The sequence below is a fragment of the Oikopleura dioica genome, chromosome 1 (assembly GCF_907165135.1).
Source record: "Oikopleura dioica chromosome 1, OKI2018_I68_1.0, whole genome shotgun sequence".
Classification (NCBI taxonomy): Eukaryota; Metazoa; Chordata; class Appendicularia; order Copelata; family Oikopleuridae; genus Oikopleura; species Oikopleura dioica.
In genome coordinates, this window is record NC_137291.1 from 1,577,458 (window position 1) to 1,593,961 (window position 16,504).

At 42.8% G+C, this 16,504-nt stretch overlaps 5 protein-coding genes across 5 annotated transcripts; 3 read left to right on the forward strand and 2 right to left on the reverse strand.

Annotated features, from left to right (window-relative positions):
• Positions 1 to 55: 55 nt before the first annotated feature.
• On the reverse strand, positions 56 to 6,903 carry LOC145708625 (uncharacterized). The gene is made up of 6 exons (XM_081786355.1): positions 1,849 to 6,903; positions 1,643 to 1,809; positions 1,418 to 1,600; positions 665 to 1,375; positions 431 to 620; positions 56 to 387 (listed from the first exon to the last, which is right to left on the reverse strand). The coding sequence occupies exons 1-6, from the start codon at positions 6,818 to 6,820 to the stop codon at positions 257 to 259; spliced, it is 6,354 nt and encodes a 2,117-aa protein (XP_081642481.1). The 5' UTR covers positions 6,821 to 6,903; the 3' UTR covers positions 56 to 256.
• A 1,294-nt stretch (positions 6,904 to 8,197) lies between these two features.
• LOC145709018 (gap junction alpha-4 protein-like) lies at positions 8,198 to 9,917 on the forward strand. The gene is made up of 8 exons (XM_081786739.1): positions 8,198 to 8,345; positions 8,418 to 8,586; positions 8,630 to 8,707; positions 9,177 to 9,232; positions 9,281 to 9,395; positions 9,439 to 9,513; positions 9,573 to 9,755; positions 9,801 to 9,917. Exons 1-8 carry the CDS (start codon positions 8,275 to 8,277, stop codon positions 9,891 to 9,893), a joined length of 840 nt encoding a protein of 279 aa, XP_081642865.1. The 5' UTR covers positions 8,198 to 8,274; the 3' UTR covers positions 9,894 to 9,917.
• Positions 9,918 to 11,747: 1,830 nt separating this feature from the next.
• LOC145709129 (myosin light chain 3, skeletal muscle isoform-like) lies at positions 11,748 to 12,790 on the forward strand. Its single transcript, XM_081786846.1, has 4 exons — positions 11,748 to 11,904; positions 12,055 to 12,171; positions 12,299 to 12,517; positions 12,563 to 12,790. Exons 1-4 carry the CDS (start codon positions 11,871 to 11,873, stop codon positions 12,694 to 12,696), a joined length of 504 nt encoding a protein of 167 aa, XP_081642972.1. The 5' UTR covers positions 11,748 to 11,870; the 3' UTR covers positions 12,697 to 12,790.
• A 71-nt stretch (positions 12,791 to 12,861) lies between these two features.
• Positions 12,862 to 14,216, reverse strand: LOC145706568 (uncharacterized). Its single transcript, XM_081783990.1, has 4 exons — positions 13,371 to 14,216; positions 13,274 to 13,328; positions 13,168 to 13,232; positions 12,862 to 13,125 (listed from the first exon to the last, which is right to left on the reverse strand). Exons 1-4 carry the CDS (start codon positions 13,431 to 13,433, stop codon positions 12,862 to 12,864), a joined length of 447 nt encoding a protein of 148 aa, XP_081640116.1. The 5' UTR covers positions 13,434 to 14,216.
• A 375-nt stretch (positions 14,217 to 14,591) lies between these two features.
• LOC145709240 (microsomal glutathione S-transferase 1-like) lies at positions 14,592 to 15,758 on the forward strand. Its single transcript, XM_081786955.1, has 3 exons — positions 14,592 to 14,740; positions 15,333 to 15,480; positions 15,520 to 15,758. The coding sequence occupies exons 1-3, from the start codon at positions 14,654 to 14,656 to the stop codon at positions 15,726 to 15,728; spliced, it is 444 nt and encodes a 147-aa protein (XP_081643081.1). The 5' UTR covers positions 14,592 to 14,653; the 3' UTR covers positions 15,729 to 15,758.
• Positions 15,759 to 16,504: the final 746 nt, after the last annotated feature.

The following is a 16,504-nucleotide window of genomic DNA, read 5'->3' on the forward strand; positions in this document are numbered from 1 at the left end:
GACGAATGTCTCACTGCGGGTCATCAAATGCATTTGATTACAAGGAAGACAAATATAGGCGCTTATCATTTTATTTCCATAGCTTTGCTACTATCAGTCAGATCAAAATAGTTTGTCTTTTCGCACTTCATACATAGCAAAAGCAGTTTAACAAAATGAAAACTGGCGGTCACTTAGAGTGCCGCTCGGTGAAAAATGAAAGAAAATATATAAATAAAGAGTGAACTTTTTGAAGAATTCAGGGTTTCGGATTTGTCTAGAAGAGGAGGAATGAAGCGAAGAGGGCTAGAAGTGTGGTGAAAACTCCTGTTGCTGCGGCCGCACTTGTTGTTGATGTTGAGTGGGTTGTCGATGGTGGAGCAGTTGGGTTGACGCAGTTGTCTTCGCCTGAATTTGTGGTCCAGAGAATGCTGGAAAAATGTAACTTTACCTTCAAGGCAAGGTCTTTGGTGACCCTCGTTGCAGTTTTCTTCGGAGCAAGTCTGCTTGCAAGTTCCATATCGTCGACCTTGAGAGTCAATATCGTCGAGCTCGTAGCAAGTTGGATTGCCAAACATCTCTTTCACGATGAATGGGGAGCAACCCTTGTAGATTGACTCGATGATAGTTCCATCTGCGTTCTAGAAAAATTTTCATAAATTGGAAGATAATTCTTTTTTCTTACGTAATGAGCTTCTGTTCCAGTGTAGCAGCTAGCGCAGGCGTAACATGGACATTCAATCGTATCCACAGGTGTTTCTCCGCAGCTTGGGAGGCCGTTGACGGTTCCGTCTTCGTACTCGTTGTAGTTGCAAGCGTAGCAGCTGTGGATGTGCTCGTCCTGGTCGTCCTCGAATTTTTCGGCGACGGGCGTCATCTGTGCGTTTCCGAAGCTGTTTTCGTAAGAGATCTGGCAATCCTTGAAGTAAGTTTGACCATTGGCACCAGTGAAGTCGAAGCACTCTTCTGTTGCCTTCGATCGGGAGCAGCCTCGTTTGAATCGGAACTGGTGGACGCCATTCGAGTACCAATCGGTTTCGATTTCAGACATGCAGAAAGGCTGTTCATTGTCGCAGACTTGAATGGCAAGTCCAGTTGGATCGTCGGAGAGACATCCGGGATCACCGAGACCGATAGTGTTGTTAAACTGGTCGACAGTGACGTCGCACTGGTAGCAGCTGATAACATCACATCCTTCATCATATCCGGGAATGCAGGGTCGCTTGTGCTCTTCGTTGCAGTTTGTGCCCTTGCATGTCTCTTTGCAGACGCCAAGAAGTCGTTGTTCGTCGGCAGGATCGTTGATGGCACCGCATTCTTGGCCGAGGAACTTGTCGTTGAGCACGAATGAGGAGCAGCCCTTGTGAACTTGTTCTCGGTAGATATCGCCGGAGTCCTAAAAGAAAAATAAGCCGTGTTAAAATTTATCTTAACTTACAAAATGAGCGTTGGTTCCAGTGAAGCAGCCTCTATTGGCATAAAGAGGGCAGGCTTTATCAGCATTGCCGATAAGCGCAGGTTCATCACCACATTTACTGTTTCCAGAAGTATCTCCATTGTCTTGCTCGATGAAATCGCATGTGTAGCAAGAGTCTTGAATGTGCGCTGGGTCAGCGGCGTCCTAAAAGAAAGTTCTAGAAAATATATCCTAGACCTTCTTTACCTGGTATTTGAGAGCAGCGTCAGTCATTTCCTTATTGCAACCATTGCCCTCGCAGTCGCTGAAGCAATCTTTGAAGAAGTATTGACCGTTACCGGTGACAGAGTCCACGCATTCTTCAGCAACTTTCTCAGCAGCACAGCTTCGCTTGACTTTGTAGTATTGCTCACCTAAGATCTGTTAGAAATTGATATTTTGATGAAAATAACCTGTAATAAGCCAGTCAACAGCGATTTCAACCGAGCAAACTTGAGCATCCAGAGGACATGGGAGAAGGTAAGTGTCACTTGGAGTGTCAGTGAAGCAATTAGCATCACCGATACCGATGGTCTTGTTGCTAGAATCGACAGTAGTTGTGCACTGGTAGCAGGAAATCGATCGCTCGGGAGTTCTCGAGTTGCATCCATCAGTGTTGCAGGTCTCTTTGCAGGTCTGGTATTTGTCGGTTCCGAATTCCCAATCGTAGCAGGGGATGTTTCTGTTGTCAAAAGTAGAGCAGCCTTTGTAATCTTCTTCGAGTTCATTAAGACCCTCGGTGTGCCAAGAAGCAGCAGTGAAGCAAGCGGCATTCGCGTAAACTGGGCACTCAACAATAAAGCCTTCGTTTGAAACATCTGGCTTTTGGCATTCCTCTCGAGATCCACCGACAATTGCCCCGAACTGATCCTTAGCGTATGTGCAAGAGTGACACTCGAGCGTTTCACCGTTTCTCGCATCAAAGAGAGACATGACGTAATCAGACTCATCACGATCATTACATTGCTGTCCAGCGCAGTAAGACATGCAATCCTTCCACTGCATCATGCTTGTCTCTCCGACAGTGCATTCTTGTGGTGGTGGTGCAGCTTTTGGAGCGCATCGTCGGTCCATTCGGACAAGCTGCTCACCCTTGAGGTACCAATCAACAAGCATTTCGGTTCGGCACTGTCCGGACTCGCACTCGACGAGCATATCGGCTCGTGGATTGTTAAAGCAAGCTTTGTCGCCCTGGCCGTAAACATTTCCAAGATGATCAAGAGTGACCATGCATTCGTAGCATTTGAAGCTGTTATCTGGCTCTGTTGGTGGAGCATGGATGGAGTCAAGGTTGCAATTGGCAGAAGAGCAGGTTTCTTTGACAGCGTTGAAATTGTCGCCACCAGGGAGAGCGCCGGACATGTATTCAGGGTTGTTATCATCATCAAGTCTAAAGGAAGAGCAACCCTTCCAGACTTCTTCCAAGTTTTCGCCATTGTAAGCATGGCTGTAGCTACCAGTGTAGCAGGCAGATCGAGCATATCTGGGGCAGCTTCCCTTGAGAGAAGAGCTTGGCTCCCAGCAGTTTCTGTTTCCGGAAACAGTCCCATCTTCATTTTCAAGGTATTTGCATTGGATGCACTCGTCGATATCGGCGTAGTCTTCCTCGTCGTCGAAAAGAGAGCCAATGGACTCAAGATCGTTGTTACAACCTTCTTCCTGGCATTGAGTGAAGCAGTCCTTGTATCGGAATCCGGAGGTTTGAGATGCACCAGTGATGCATGGTTGGTTGGTATTGGTAGGAGCAGGGACACATTTTCGTCGAATCGTCGTTTGTTGATCTCCTCGAGCGAACCAGTCGACAAGAATCTCAGTCTCGCAGGTGTCGGATCCGGTGGGACACTCAGTCAGAGAAAGTCTATCTGCGTTGTCGAAGCAATTAGGGTTGCTATTTCCAATGAGATTTCCTTGAGCATCAATAGTAGCAGAACACTCAACGCATCTGTGCTTAGTGCTGAGTTGTTTGGTGTTACAGTTGCTCGAGCCACAAGTGTTCTTGCAGTTGGTATGGTCAAGTCCGGAAACACTGGTGCTAACACACTCATCTCTGTTGGTATTGAGTGGGAATGGAGAACATCCACGGAAGTCCTCTTCGATTTCTTCACCGTTACCAGAATATGATTTGTGGAAAGAAGCAGCACTGTAGCAAGCAGCATCGGAGTATTTGGGGCAGACCCTTGATGGAACTGCGGATGGGTTGCTTCCACAGTCTTGGTTACCATTGACGGTTCCTTCATCTGATTGAGTGTAGGCGCATTGTCTGCACATAGCAACATTTCCAGTTGTGAACTGATCCTCGATTTCTTTAATTCCGCTGTTGCAGCCGGCGTTTTCAGTTGGATCACACACGGAAGAGCAATCTTTGTACTGAATCAACTGGGTAGATCCGGTGTAGCAAGGAGGAGCGGTCTTTTGAGTAGTGCAGCCTCGGATCATTCGGTAAGTCATTTCACCCTTTGCGAGCCAGTCGATTTCAAGATCGGCCTTGCAGAAGTTCCCCTCGGGACACATCTGGAGGAACTGAACATCTCCTTCAAAACAGGCAGTATTGCCAGATCCGAGAACTTCTCCTTCCTGGTCAAGAGTTACAGAGCAAACTTGACAGAAACTTCCATCGATGGGACCTGGGTTCTCGCCGATGGGATCGGGAACGATGTGTTTGTCGTTACAGTCATTGCTGTTACATGTTGTCTTTGAAAGGGAGTATCCAACGCCGTCGATGATTGAGGTGACTTTTTCATCCTCTTCAAGGACGAAAGCGGAGCAGCCCTTGTAGGTCTCTTGCTTGAGAACGTTATTGTAGTTGTGGTTGGCGCTTCCAGTGAAGCAAGCGTTAGACATGTAGTTTGGACAGTCAGAAGAGTCTTTCCATGTATCATCAAGGCATTCCCTATTTCCATTAACAGTTCCATCATCGAACTCAGTGTACTTGCAAGTAAGACACTTATCAACCTGTCCACCATTGTACAAGTCACCGACTGAGAGGTCATTGTTACAGCCACTTCCCTCGCATTGAGCGATGCAATCTTTGTATTTCAAGAATTGTGAGTTTCCAGAAATACACTGGCCATTATTGTTGTCAAGTTGGGCTGGGCCACAAGATCGTCGAATCTGAGCAAGCTGGTTTCCATTTGGCGCCCAATCGATGATCATCTCATCTTGGCAGACACCGGGACAGGCTGTAAGGGTGTTATCGGTGAGTTTGTCGAAGCAAGAAGGATCGGAAGCACCAAGAAGCTCACCAGTATGGTCCATGGTAGCAGTACAGACGTGACACATGTTGTCTTTGTTGAGTGTGAGCTCGTCGGTGTTGCAGTTGTTGCTGGTGCAGGAGTTCTTACAAGTAGTGAAAGAAGTTCCACCGCTGAAAAACTCATAGCAGGAATCATTGTTTGTGTATTCAAATGGAGCGCAGCTTCTGTGTTCATCTTGAGCAATCCCGGTTGAAACCTCATGTCGGCCAGCAGCGTGAATGCAAGCAGCATTTGCATATCGAGGGCATGTCAGAGTTGGAACATTGCTTGATCCATCAATACCTTCGCCGCAATTGGGAAGTCCATTGCCATAACCACTATCATCAACGATGTACTCGCAGGTGTAGCAAGAATCAACAGCGCCGACATCGTACTTATCAGAAACGGATTCAAGGTCAACATTACATCCGGATCCCATGACAGATGGATCGCAGAGGGCGGTGCAGTCTTTGTACTGAATGTAAGAAGATGATCCAGTAAAGCACTGAGTTTCAGTTTTTTGAGTTGTGCACTTTCGATCCATAGTGTAAATCATTCGACCCTTTGGATCCCAATCAGACAGAAGCTCGGTTGCGCACATGTCGTCTTTGTTGGGACAGGTCTGTGCGTAGCCACGGCCATCAGCGAAACAACCCCGGTCGCCAAGACCAAGAGTCTTGTTTGCACTGTCGACGGTTTCAGAACATTGCTGACAAATCGCCCAATTACCAGAAATAGGCATCGGTGGATCAGTGACTTGCTCGTTGTTGCAGTCTCGACCACCGTTGCAGGTATTTTTACAGTAGCCTTCGAAGCTGTTTGGAATTTGGTCACATTTTGGCGCGGTTGGTGATCCTGTATCGATCGCGAAAGTCGAGCAGCCTCGAGTGGATTTTTTCAGAAGAACTCCAGTAGCGTCGTTGAGACTTGTGTAAGAAGCAGTGAAGCAGCTTGCCGAAGCGTAAAGTGGACAAGCGACGCTGTCGACTTTGTTGGTGTTGTCAGGACAGCTCGGGTTACCATTGACAGAGCTAGAGGTCTCCTCGTAGTCGCAACTTTTGCAGCTTTGCTGAATAAAGTCTTTCTGATCTTCAGACTGAGGGAAAAGAGCAGCGACGCCCATGCCAGTATTGCAGTCATCGCCATCGACGTCGGGATCGCAGTTCTCATAGCAATCCTTGATCTGGTAGGCGACACCACCAATTGAGCCCTGGAGGACGCATCCGTCCTGAACAAGATCTTTCTTGACGCAGCCTCGTCGGATGGTGTAAAATGGTTCGCCGTTCCATGGCCAGTCGACTTCCATGTCAGTCTGACAGACGTAGTCACCGTCGGCGGGGCACTCCTCGGACATGGCATCATCAGCATCGTCCCAGCATCGGATGTCGCCAGAGAGGGTATTGTTGAATTGGTCGACGGAAACGGAGCAGGTCTTGCAGCTGTTTCTCTTGGTGATGATCTTGACGTTGCAGTTGTTGGTCTTGCAGGTCGATTTACACTCGCTGTAAGCGCCGCTATCAGTGACACCGGATTCGCACTCTTGGATGATATCGTCAGTTGCTCCCTCAGCAAGATCGAATCCAGAGCAGCCACGATGATCTTCTTCAAGGTAGTAATCATTTCCTTGCTGTTGCTCGTAAACCCATTCGTGTGCATTAAAGCAAGCTCGGTTAAGGTATTCTGGGCACTGTCGAGATTCGATTCCAGGATCTTCAGGATTCTCGTAGCAATTTTCGTTGCCGACGACATTCCCGTCACTGAGCTTGACATAGCTGCATTTTCTACAGGAAAGGTCGGGTTTTGCATCAATTAGGAGGTCAGGAAGCATGTCAGTGTACATCTCAGCGCCGTTGCAGTGGTTGTTATTGATGGTAGGGTCGCATCGGCGAAGACAACTTCGGTAGAGAATAGGAGGGTGGGGAACGATGTTGTCATTTCCTCGGCAAACGGTGAAGTCATCGGCTTGGGGGTACTGGATATCGTTCTGAGGAACGCACTCTCGCTGGAAAGTAACCAGCTGCTTTCCATTGAGTCCCCAATCGTATGAGACGCTCATTCCACACTTATCGTTTACATTTTGGCATTGCTTTTGGTAGTCTTGGCTTGGATTGTCGATGCAGTCAAGATCTTCAAGGGGCAGGGGTTCCCCCATGTGATCCAAACGCGTTCTGCATTGATAGCAGGATAATGCGTTTGACACAGTGGCCAGCGAGGACCAAAGTGCCAAATTTAGACGCATCTGAAAAGTATTTTATGATTTTGAAAAATTCCAAGAAAAAAAATCAGCAAAGATTTCAGAAAATCTTTTACTAAATTTCGATCTCTTTTACTTACCTCGGTTTGAAGATTTGTGCCGGCATTCTCCGTCCGGTTGTATTTATACCGCCGTACTAGTTCCATAAAGTAAAGGGCATCCGGTGCTATCGAAAGCAAAAAGTCGCGAAAACGAAATTCCGGTTCAAATATCAAACTTGCGCCAGCGCTGCAGCGATAAGTTTTACAAGTCGATAGCATCTTCTATCGCGTGAATAGACAGCTAAAATACGAAAATACAGTGGATAAGAATCGCCAGGAATGAGCTAGAATGGAACGCTGCCCTACATCGTAAGATTGCGAGATTTTCTTAGGAGAATTTGAAACTTTCTGAATGGAGACGTCATTCTAGAACAAAAAAGGAAGAATAACCATAAGAAAATCGGGTTAAACCAATTTATGAATGGAGGGTTTTGATTGGCCGACAGGCCAAATTTAGCAATCTCATTGGTCATCAAATAATGTACTTCCATAAATTGGTTGAGTCAAGTAAATGCGATATTTTGTCTTTCTGGCTGAATAATGCATCCGATTTCAAAATTTCGGCCGAAAATTCATTAGGAAAATTTTATATTCAAAAGTGTAATGGAATCTTATATCGCGTGGAAGGTCTTTTATGCTTCGGTTGACTGCTTTCCATCCACTTTGTTAAGAAAATATAAAGTTACCCTACGAGCCGTGCTGATTACCTTCCACAAAAAGCGCATCGAGAGAAAAAAACTTCAAGGTAATAAATTTAAAATTTGTTAATTCCGATATCTCTATCTTCTATCAAATCGCCTAGATAATCAAAAGTAAACCTGCAGAGTCTTGCACTTTGCCATTTGCATCTTTTGAGACAGGGCTCAATAAAAATGAAACGCAATAAAAATGGTTTGCAGCTTTGAAAAATCATAAAAATCCAACCTTTTTCGGAAAAAATTCTTGAAATTTTTAGCAAGAGAAAATTGTCTTTTCGTGAAAGAAGGCCTTTATTGAAGGTAAATTCTAAAAGACAAAAATGATTTGATTTTGAAACGCAAAAGATTATTATATTGTCTTTTGAGTGTAGTATTTTCCGTTCTCAAGTCCGCGCTCAGCGGGAGAAGGTCTCTCCTTCTTGTCTTTTTGATTTGGCGAGAATAATCCTTTTTGGTTCAGCCCCAATTTCGGCTTATTATTTGTGACATCTTCGGCGGCTGAATTTCCTCCACGCTTGTTAAATAATTTCAATTTTCAGAAAATTCAAAAACTCAGAAAAAAAATTTAACAAAAAAACTTCAAAAAGAAGACTAAACAAAAAATTCCAGCAAGATGAGTTTTGAAGTTCTCGCTGGAATATCAGAGAAGCTTCTGAAATATTCGACTCCGTTTGGCCATATGTGGTGAGAAAGTAACATTAAAATGAATCGAATTTTGAGAGAAACCCTATCCCCAACCATAACCCTAACCCTAAGGAACGCATTGACATTTCTTTGCCGGCTTCTGCCCGCTACAACGATAGGAGACAACGTCTACGGGGATGAAATGTCCGATTTCGACTGCGTCACCACCCAACCAGGCTGTCCCCAAATGTGCTACAACCTGTTCGCCCCGATGAGTCACGTGCGCTACTGGAGTCTTCATGTAAGAGAAATCCAAGATCAGCGAAAGTGAGAAAATGGTTTAGATTTTATTCCTCAGTTTCCCGCCACTTATCTTCAGCTTTATTGTTGCTAACCACTCTGCCACTTATGCTGCAATTAAGGTATCAACATATTTCCTGACAGCGCAATTTTGAACCCCTTTTACAACACTCATCAACTAAGCGCTGTTTTCCAGTAGATTTTCGTCCCGAATTTACTCGATTATAGGAAGTAGGGGGCAGGGTTTGAAAAGTCACAAATTTTGGCTGAGCCTGAGCACGATTGAGCAGCCCCGTGCTCAAATTTGCTCATGCTCAGTGCTCTGAGCATGCTCATGCTCAGACTTTTCAAACCCTGGTAGGGGGTCAAAGTCGGGCAGCTCCTTACCCTTACCCAGGGGGCTAAGCCCCCCCAGGACCCTCCTTAAGTTAAACAAGGGGGCGACGCCCCCGGGACTCCCCCGTTAACCCTAATCCGGGGGAGGGGGGGGGGGGGGTTCGAAACTGAAATAGCACTTTGAGGGCCACCCCTTATTTACTTTATAGGTCAACCTAGGGTAGGTATAGGTCAACCTAATTTCTTCGAATTAAGAGTCGCTATGACGATAAAAAGAACAACTCCGACTACACCGGCTCAGAACAATATACGTATGTTGTCATCCATCCTCAAGCATGATGTTGTTTTTTCTTGTTTAGGAAAGACTTTGCATATCTGAACAAAATGAAAAAGAAAACTCGAAAGGATCTTGTTGAAGAAACCACGGTCGAGGTTGTTTGGTCCCCAAGTTTGCGCCGTTGGTACGTTATTCAGGTAAGAAATCAAGGCCAGAACATGATGAGAGGTCTGATTTTAGTCATTTGCGAAGATGCTGTTGGAGATTTTCGGCCTCGTCGGGTTGTATTATCTTCAAGTTCAACAGACAAAGACGGTGAGTTTTTTCATTCTTGAAATTCTGAAAAAATCTTTTGAAAAAAAATTTGTTTTCAGACGAATTTGCTGAAAGTTTGGGTCGTTCCTCAGCGATATTTGTGTACGTTCGGCGCTGACGTTCAAAACTACGCGTGTTCGCAGGACAAAGAGGTGCCCTGTTGGGTGTCTCGGCCTTGGGAGAAGACCATCTTTTTGCTCTACATGCTGAGCATGGGATTGGTTGCTATTATCGTCATCATGGTGCGCTCCTTCTCTTCTTTTTTTTATTGAAATATCTTTTTTAAGCTGGACTTGGGATACACCTTGAATAAAATCACGACCAAGCGGCTTCGAAGAAGAAAACAGAGAAAAGCTCTTTTGGAAGCGGCGACTGAATAAGACCAAAAATGCAATCGAAAAAATCATCATTCCTGTTGTTTTACTTTGCTTTACTGCCTTGTTACTAAATTGAAAAATCATGAATTAAATCTGAACTCGCCCGAGTGGATTTTTCGCCACAGCTGTCTTTTGACAAATTTTGTTAATTTTTTAAAACATTTTTAATATGAATAAGAACTTCTTGTTTAGAACTGAAAAGAAAACATTTCTTAACCGGAAATGAGTGGGCACATGGGTACATTGTACAATGTACAATAATTACCAATGAATAAGCCTAACTAATCGGCTCATTACTGAAATCTCTCGCCCTTGAATCCTTCTTCCGAAAAACCGATCTTGAAATGATCCTTTTATTCATTTTCCCATGCATTTTTTCTTTCATTCTCAGAGAAGAAAACTTGCTTTTCTCCGGGCGGAAAATTTTTTCGGACAAAATTTGTGAAGCAATGAGTCAATTTATCGAGGGAATCGAGTGCAGAGATAGAAAGTTCAGACAAACTCAGTGCCTGGACGGAGAATGCTTTTGCGTCGACGAAGTTACTGGAGATGAGCTTTTGCCAATCAGGTTTTTATTTTTCGAAATTCTAGTATTTCACAGCTTGGAGGGTCTCTGGCTCATCGCTCAATCGATGGTCGAATTTGTGAATGTTGGAGTTTCTTGCATTCAACAGTCGAAACCAATTTTTCTGAAGACGAGAATTTAGAATAGAATTTTTAGTAGAACTTACCAAAAGTTTTTTATCGTGACTATTGTGATCTCCATGAAGAAAGGATGAACCAATTGTTGCGATTCTAGGAATCATATCTGCGCTTGAATGTTGAGCAGAAGTAAATAAAAAAAGAAAATTCACAAAAATAATTTTCATTTTTTTTTTCTCGAAACAATGATTTTTGCTAGCTTGATATTGGTCTTTTATTTTCTTGATTATCAATTTTTTATTCAAATCGCGCCACAAATCACCCAACTTTAAATTTATTCAGGCGAATTCCAGATGATGGTCGGCGTTACTTAGAATGCAGTCGAAATCTGCCATGCTTGGACTTTTGGTATGGGAGTTCAAAAAACGATGTGGTTTTTGAATGCGACGCAGGGGGATCTTATACGAGCACGCTTATTGATCTCCAAACTGGACGAATTTGGGCGATTTTTGGGGAAGAAAAAGAAGCTGAGGAAGAAGAAGAAGGGGTCGATTCTAGAGTTGGTTTCGCTGAATATGAAGAAGAGGAGGAAGAAGAAGTTGAAATCGTCGAGGTTGAGGATGATGGTGGCGTTACTCAAGAATGGGATGCTTACTGGGATTTTTACTGGGCATGAGACCATTCAAATAAACCGAAAGATGATAAATCTGTTTGTGATTTTATTCAGCAAGATTCTTTATTACTGTGCCTTTATAAAAGTCTGTTTAAGGACCCCCCGTCAGCTTTTTTCGAAAAATAAAATTTCGGATTTTTTAAATTTTCACCCCGAAAATGGATTCTACGGGTCAAAAAAGGATTCTGAGGCTCCATTTTTTGGGGGTCTATCTCGACTCTAACACCCTCAAAATCGCATTTGAAAATTGGACTTTTCATCGAAAATTGACGAATTTGCGCTAAATTCGGCAAAAATATTGATTTTTCTGAAGCAAGTTTAACCTAAGGACGCATTGAGAACCAAAAATGTGGTGTTTTAAAAAATTCCATTTTTCGAAGGAAAAAGCTGACGTCCTTAAAATGATAAGAAATCCCTCATTCTGCTTAGAGATTTGTCTGTTTACGAGTGCATTAGTCAGGTCCCAATGATTTGTAACAAAGTGGACAGGAAAGATTTCGCAGCTAATTTACAGTTCACACGCTTGACGACCTCTTCAGCACTAGGTGTCGATCCCAATCCGGGCCGCGAGCTCTTCGTGAAAGTCAACTCCTCAGTTGCTTGCTCGACAACTTCTCAACCTTTCTTTTTTTCGTCTTTTTCAAGAGTCGAAGAAATTACAAAAGATGGCCCACGAGTTTACTGAAGAACAGATTGAAGGTATTTCTTTCAAATTTTTTTTATAATTTCGAAAAAAAAATTCTAGAGATTTTCTTTTTCTCTATTTTTTCGATGAAAAATGGTGTTTTTCAAAGAGGAAAAATTTTTGTCATCAAATCAAGAGGGAGAAAATTAGCCATTTTTGTTCAGAATTCAAGGATGCCTTCGAACTCTTCGACAAGACCGGCGAAGGAATGATCAAGTACGGCGAGTGCGTCAACCTTGCCCGATGCTTCGGCTACAACCCATCTGAATACTCCGTCCTCCGTAAGTCAAGAAGTCAAAAGTCAAAAGTTTAGACAGAGTTCAATCTCAACGCCAAAGTGAGAACATAACCCGCAACCCATCCTTGTCACCACGAACTCATCAAAGATTGACACTTGTTCTTGTTTAGTCCTCCTCTGCGGCGGTGACGAGGAGAACTTGCCAAGCAAAGAAGACATGGCCACCAAATCGCTCTCCTTCGACGACTACTTGCCAATTCTCTGGGCCATTTCTAACTCCACCGATCCCGGAAGCTACGAGGACTTTTTGGAGGGTCTCAAGGTCTTCGACAAGGACGGCAACGGAACTGTCAACTCTGCCGAACTCCGACACGTCCTCACCTCTCTTGGTGAGAAAAATTAAGATTATCAACCTCCTCAATATTTTTTTTCAGGTGAAAAGCTTACCTCCGCCCAGTTTGATCAGCTCACCGAGGGTATGGAGGGTCCCAACGGCGCCATCAACATTGAGGAGTTCATCAAGAAGATGATGTCTGATTCCGATGAAGTCGAACCTGCTGCTGAATAAAGACATTTTATATTACAGCATCTGCTTTGAAATCGCTTGGGGAGCGACTTGAAGCTTTTTTTTGTAAATCGGAATAAAAATCACACAAAATTTTCTTCCAAATGTTTTTTGAAGTCTTTTGCTTTTGTCAAAATAATTTTTTTTTATTTGATTTTCTGAAAAGATTCACAAATGGCAATTTTTGATGCAGTTTTGGTTAAAAAATTTTTTGGTCATTGGATTAATCAAGCACAGTTTGACCCCACAGTCGAGGTAGAGATTCTGATCCGTAGCAGTAAACGCAAAACTGATGAAAGAAAAGTGTGCCGAGCCGTTGACGGAATTGTTCGATGTGAAACCGACGTATGATGATGGGTTGCAGGTGTCTTTGAGGATGTCGAATTTGTAGCCGGTTTTGTCGGGTTTTTGGTAGACCGTGCATTTCGTCAGCTTAATTATTCTGATAGGAGGGAGAAAAGGGATATCGCTTACCTGGAAAGAGTAGGATGTTGTTCCAAGATTCAAAGTAGTGCTTACTTTTCCACTTATTCTTTCACCTTAATTAATTTAAAAAGCCTAATTTAAAAAATTCATTTACCGATCGTTATTTGTTTTTTCGGACCCCAAAGAGACATGGAAAAAAGTGAATCGAGCTTAAAATAATAATAAATCGTTTGAAAACAAAACAACCCAACCTTATTTGTGTCGCCAACAAGAAGTGGCGTAGAGCTGAAATTTACGAGGAAGCTGTTGCTCATTGTCGTAACGTAAGTGTCGTAATGGCATTCGGCGTTGAAATTTTTCGATTTTGTCAAGACTTTTTTTTGGAAAGAAAAACATTTTTTTTTCTATAAAAAACTTGTTTTTTCTCTCCCGTTTCCTATTCCAGTCGTCAGGAAAAACTTGTCAAGCCCATAAACCGTCCATCTCGCAACAATGCCCGTCTCATTCTGCGACCAAAAAGTACCACAATCGCTCAGTGAAAAATTCTCTTCAAACCAGCCATCTTTTGGCGCGGTTTTTCCAATGCAAGAGCCGATTCTAAGTCGAATATCCTTCCACTGGGCTGCATGAAGATTCGGAAAAACATGCTGGACATGGACGCGGACAGTGATTTTTTCTGCGTTACATTCGATTATCTCTTTTTGGTAGACGCACTTCTTCTGGATTGGGTGGTAGATTGATGCACCAGGACAGACGTTTACTTTTTTGGACATTTTTAGCATGAAAAAGAGGGGTTTTGAAGCTTTTTCTTGAAAAATTTGTTTTTTTTTTTGAAATCTTTTCTTGAAAAATTTGGGCTTTTTCGAAATTTTGGATTTTTTTTTCAAAAAATTTGCGAGAAAACTTGATAAAATCCTCGATAAAGGAGGCCTACTTGCTAAAATATCCGTTCCTCCTTGACAAATTGATGCTAGATCTAAAAAATGCGGTTGCTGATGTTGAGAAATCACCATTTGAGCTAAGAAAATCAACAGTTTTTTCATTTTTTTTCTCTATTTTTTCAATTCGGAAGAAAATCAATTGAGCTGTTTTTCAGGAAAATGCAATTGCTTGATCTTGTGTCCTTTAAAAATACGAAATGGTGGTTGCACCACACCTCCACCAAATTGCGTTAATACTAAGCTGAGAAAGACAAGCCGCTTTTGAGTTTGAGATAACATCTCAAAATGACAGATAATGGTCATTTCGCTGCGATCTGTCAAAATTAACAAATTGCAAGCTGACAATTTACTATTTGATGAAACCGAAGTATAGTTCCTTAAGGACTTTTGAAAGGAGTTTTTCTTCAAAAGACACTCTTGAACCTAATCGTTTCCGTTCCCTAAAGCATCATTCGAAATTTGGCCGCCAGAAAGCACGATATTTATCGAAGCTTTGAGCAAATCGTAAAAGTAAACAAAAAAGACGGTGAAAAAGCGAGCCACTCCCCTTTTTATTTTCATTTGAAAAGTCCTCGAGAAAGAAAAAGAGAAAAATGTCGGAGTTGATTTCCTTCGAAAATCCAGTTTTCAAGTACTATGCTTTGGCAGTTGCGGGGACTGCGATAAACATGTTAATCAAGGTAAATCCCTTAACTTCTCAATGCACGTGGTCCAATCATTGGACCACGGCGACTTTGACCCCCTGTAATTCCTGTTGTAGTTATCTGTTTGACCGAAATTTTGTAATGTGAGCTGACAGGACAAAAACGAACCACTCTGTGAAGTTTCGAATGAAAACTCAAATGTGGTGGCGTTTCGCGCCAGATTTCTCTTTTGCTCTCTGGTGAAAAATCGGAACGGATTTTTCGATTAACAATTGTATATTTTTATAGAAGAGGGTTTAAGCTTTCTAGCAATACATTTACGAGCTTTTTTACCCGACGGAAACGTCAATTAGAGCCAAAAGTCCTGAGCGCTGTTTTTCACACTCTGAATTTGGCGCGCCGCGCGGGGCTAGATAATGCATTGTGGTCCAATAATTGGACCCCGTGTTTTGAGCGCTTAGTCGCGCGCCCGTGTATTGAGAAGTTAACATGTTTTTGAACAGAAATAAGGGCCAGAAAAGGACTAACCCTTACCCTAGCACTAACCCTAAGCCTAACCCGTACGTTTAACCTTACTCTATATCCTTACTCTATATTAAATCACTTTTTCTTAATAAAAAATTTTAAGGCCCCACTCACTGCGCGACAACGATTCAAGCACGGCGCTTTCGCGAATCCCGAAGACGCAAAGAGCGCGAAACAAGACAAACCAAGAGTCAACGAAGAAGTCGAACGAGTTCGCCGAGCTCATTTGAACGACCTCGAAAACGTCCCCGGTAAAGTCCTTTTTATTTTCCTTTTCAAAATTTTTCTAGTTTTCTGGGCGCTCGGTTTCATTTTCGTCCTCCTCGAGCCAAGCGAATCCTCCGCTCGAAATCACTTCCTCGGCTTTTTGGCTGCCCGAGTGGCGCACTCCTTTTTCTACCTCTGTCAGATTCCTCAACCGACTCGGGGCCTCGCGTTTTTCGCCGGAGTGGGCATTGTTGGATCCATGGCTGTGCAAATTATTCAACGAGCTCTCTAACAACATGAATAAAAACAAAATTATTGCGTCTTTTTACAGTTTTATTTTGAAAAGTTCAAAATCATATATGACTTTTTCGGCATTATTGATAAATAATTTTTGGCTCAAAAAAAGACAATTTTGCCAATTTCCTGATATGATTAGCCATCCGGCGACTTTTGTGCCCAAGTTTGTAAAGATAACTCTTCGCCAAATCAAAGAACCCTTCGATGATCAAACAAAATATAAAGATGCCAGCAATTATCGCAACTAAAATGGCATGATTCCAAGCTAAGGTCAGGTCCTTACCAAAAAGAACATCGATTTCTAGGTGAATCGAGCCGAGGTTTCCATTGACACCCATAGCTTTTTCTGAGTTCAGATTCGATCCCGTCATTTTTTCTTAATAAACTTAGAGCTGGATGATTTTAAGATCAATTTAACGTCTCTTGTCCCTTATTTTCCAAAGTTCAATTATTTCTAATCAAATTAAAAGCCAACTTTAATCTAAATAGAGCTTTTTTTCTTGGAAATGTTCATTTTTTATTTTCTTCTTTTCTCTTTTTGTAAATTTGATTTTCTGAAACTGTAGCTTTTTGGAAGTTAATCCAATTTTTGCTCATCTTATATCTCCGGTCGAATCTAAACTCAATTTCTTTTTCGAGGCTATTCATGACAGCATTGCTTCAATTTCATACTCTTCTGACTCCGAATTCCATCAATGCCGAATCGGGCTGAATTTAGCCTTTGCTAATCTTACGCTAATACGAAACATATGCGACGTTGAAAATATATAT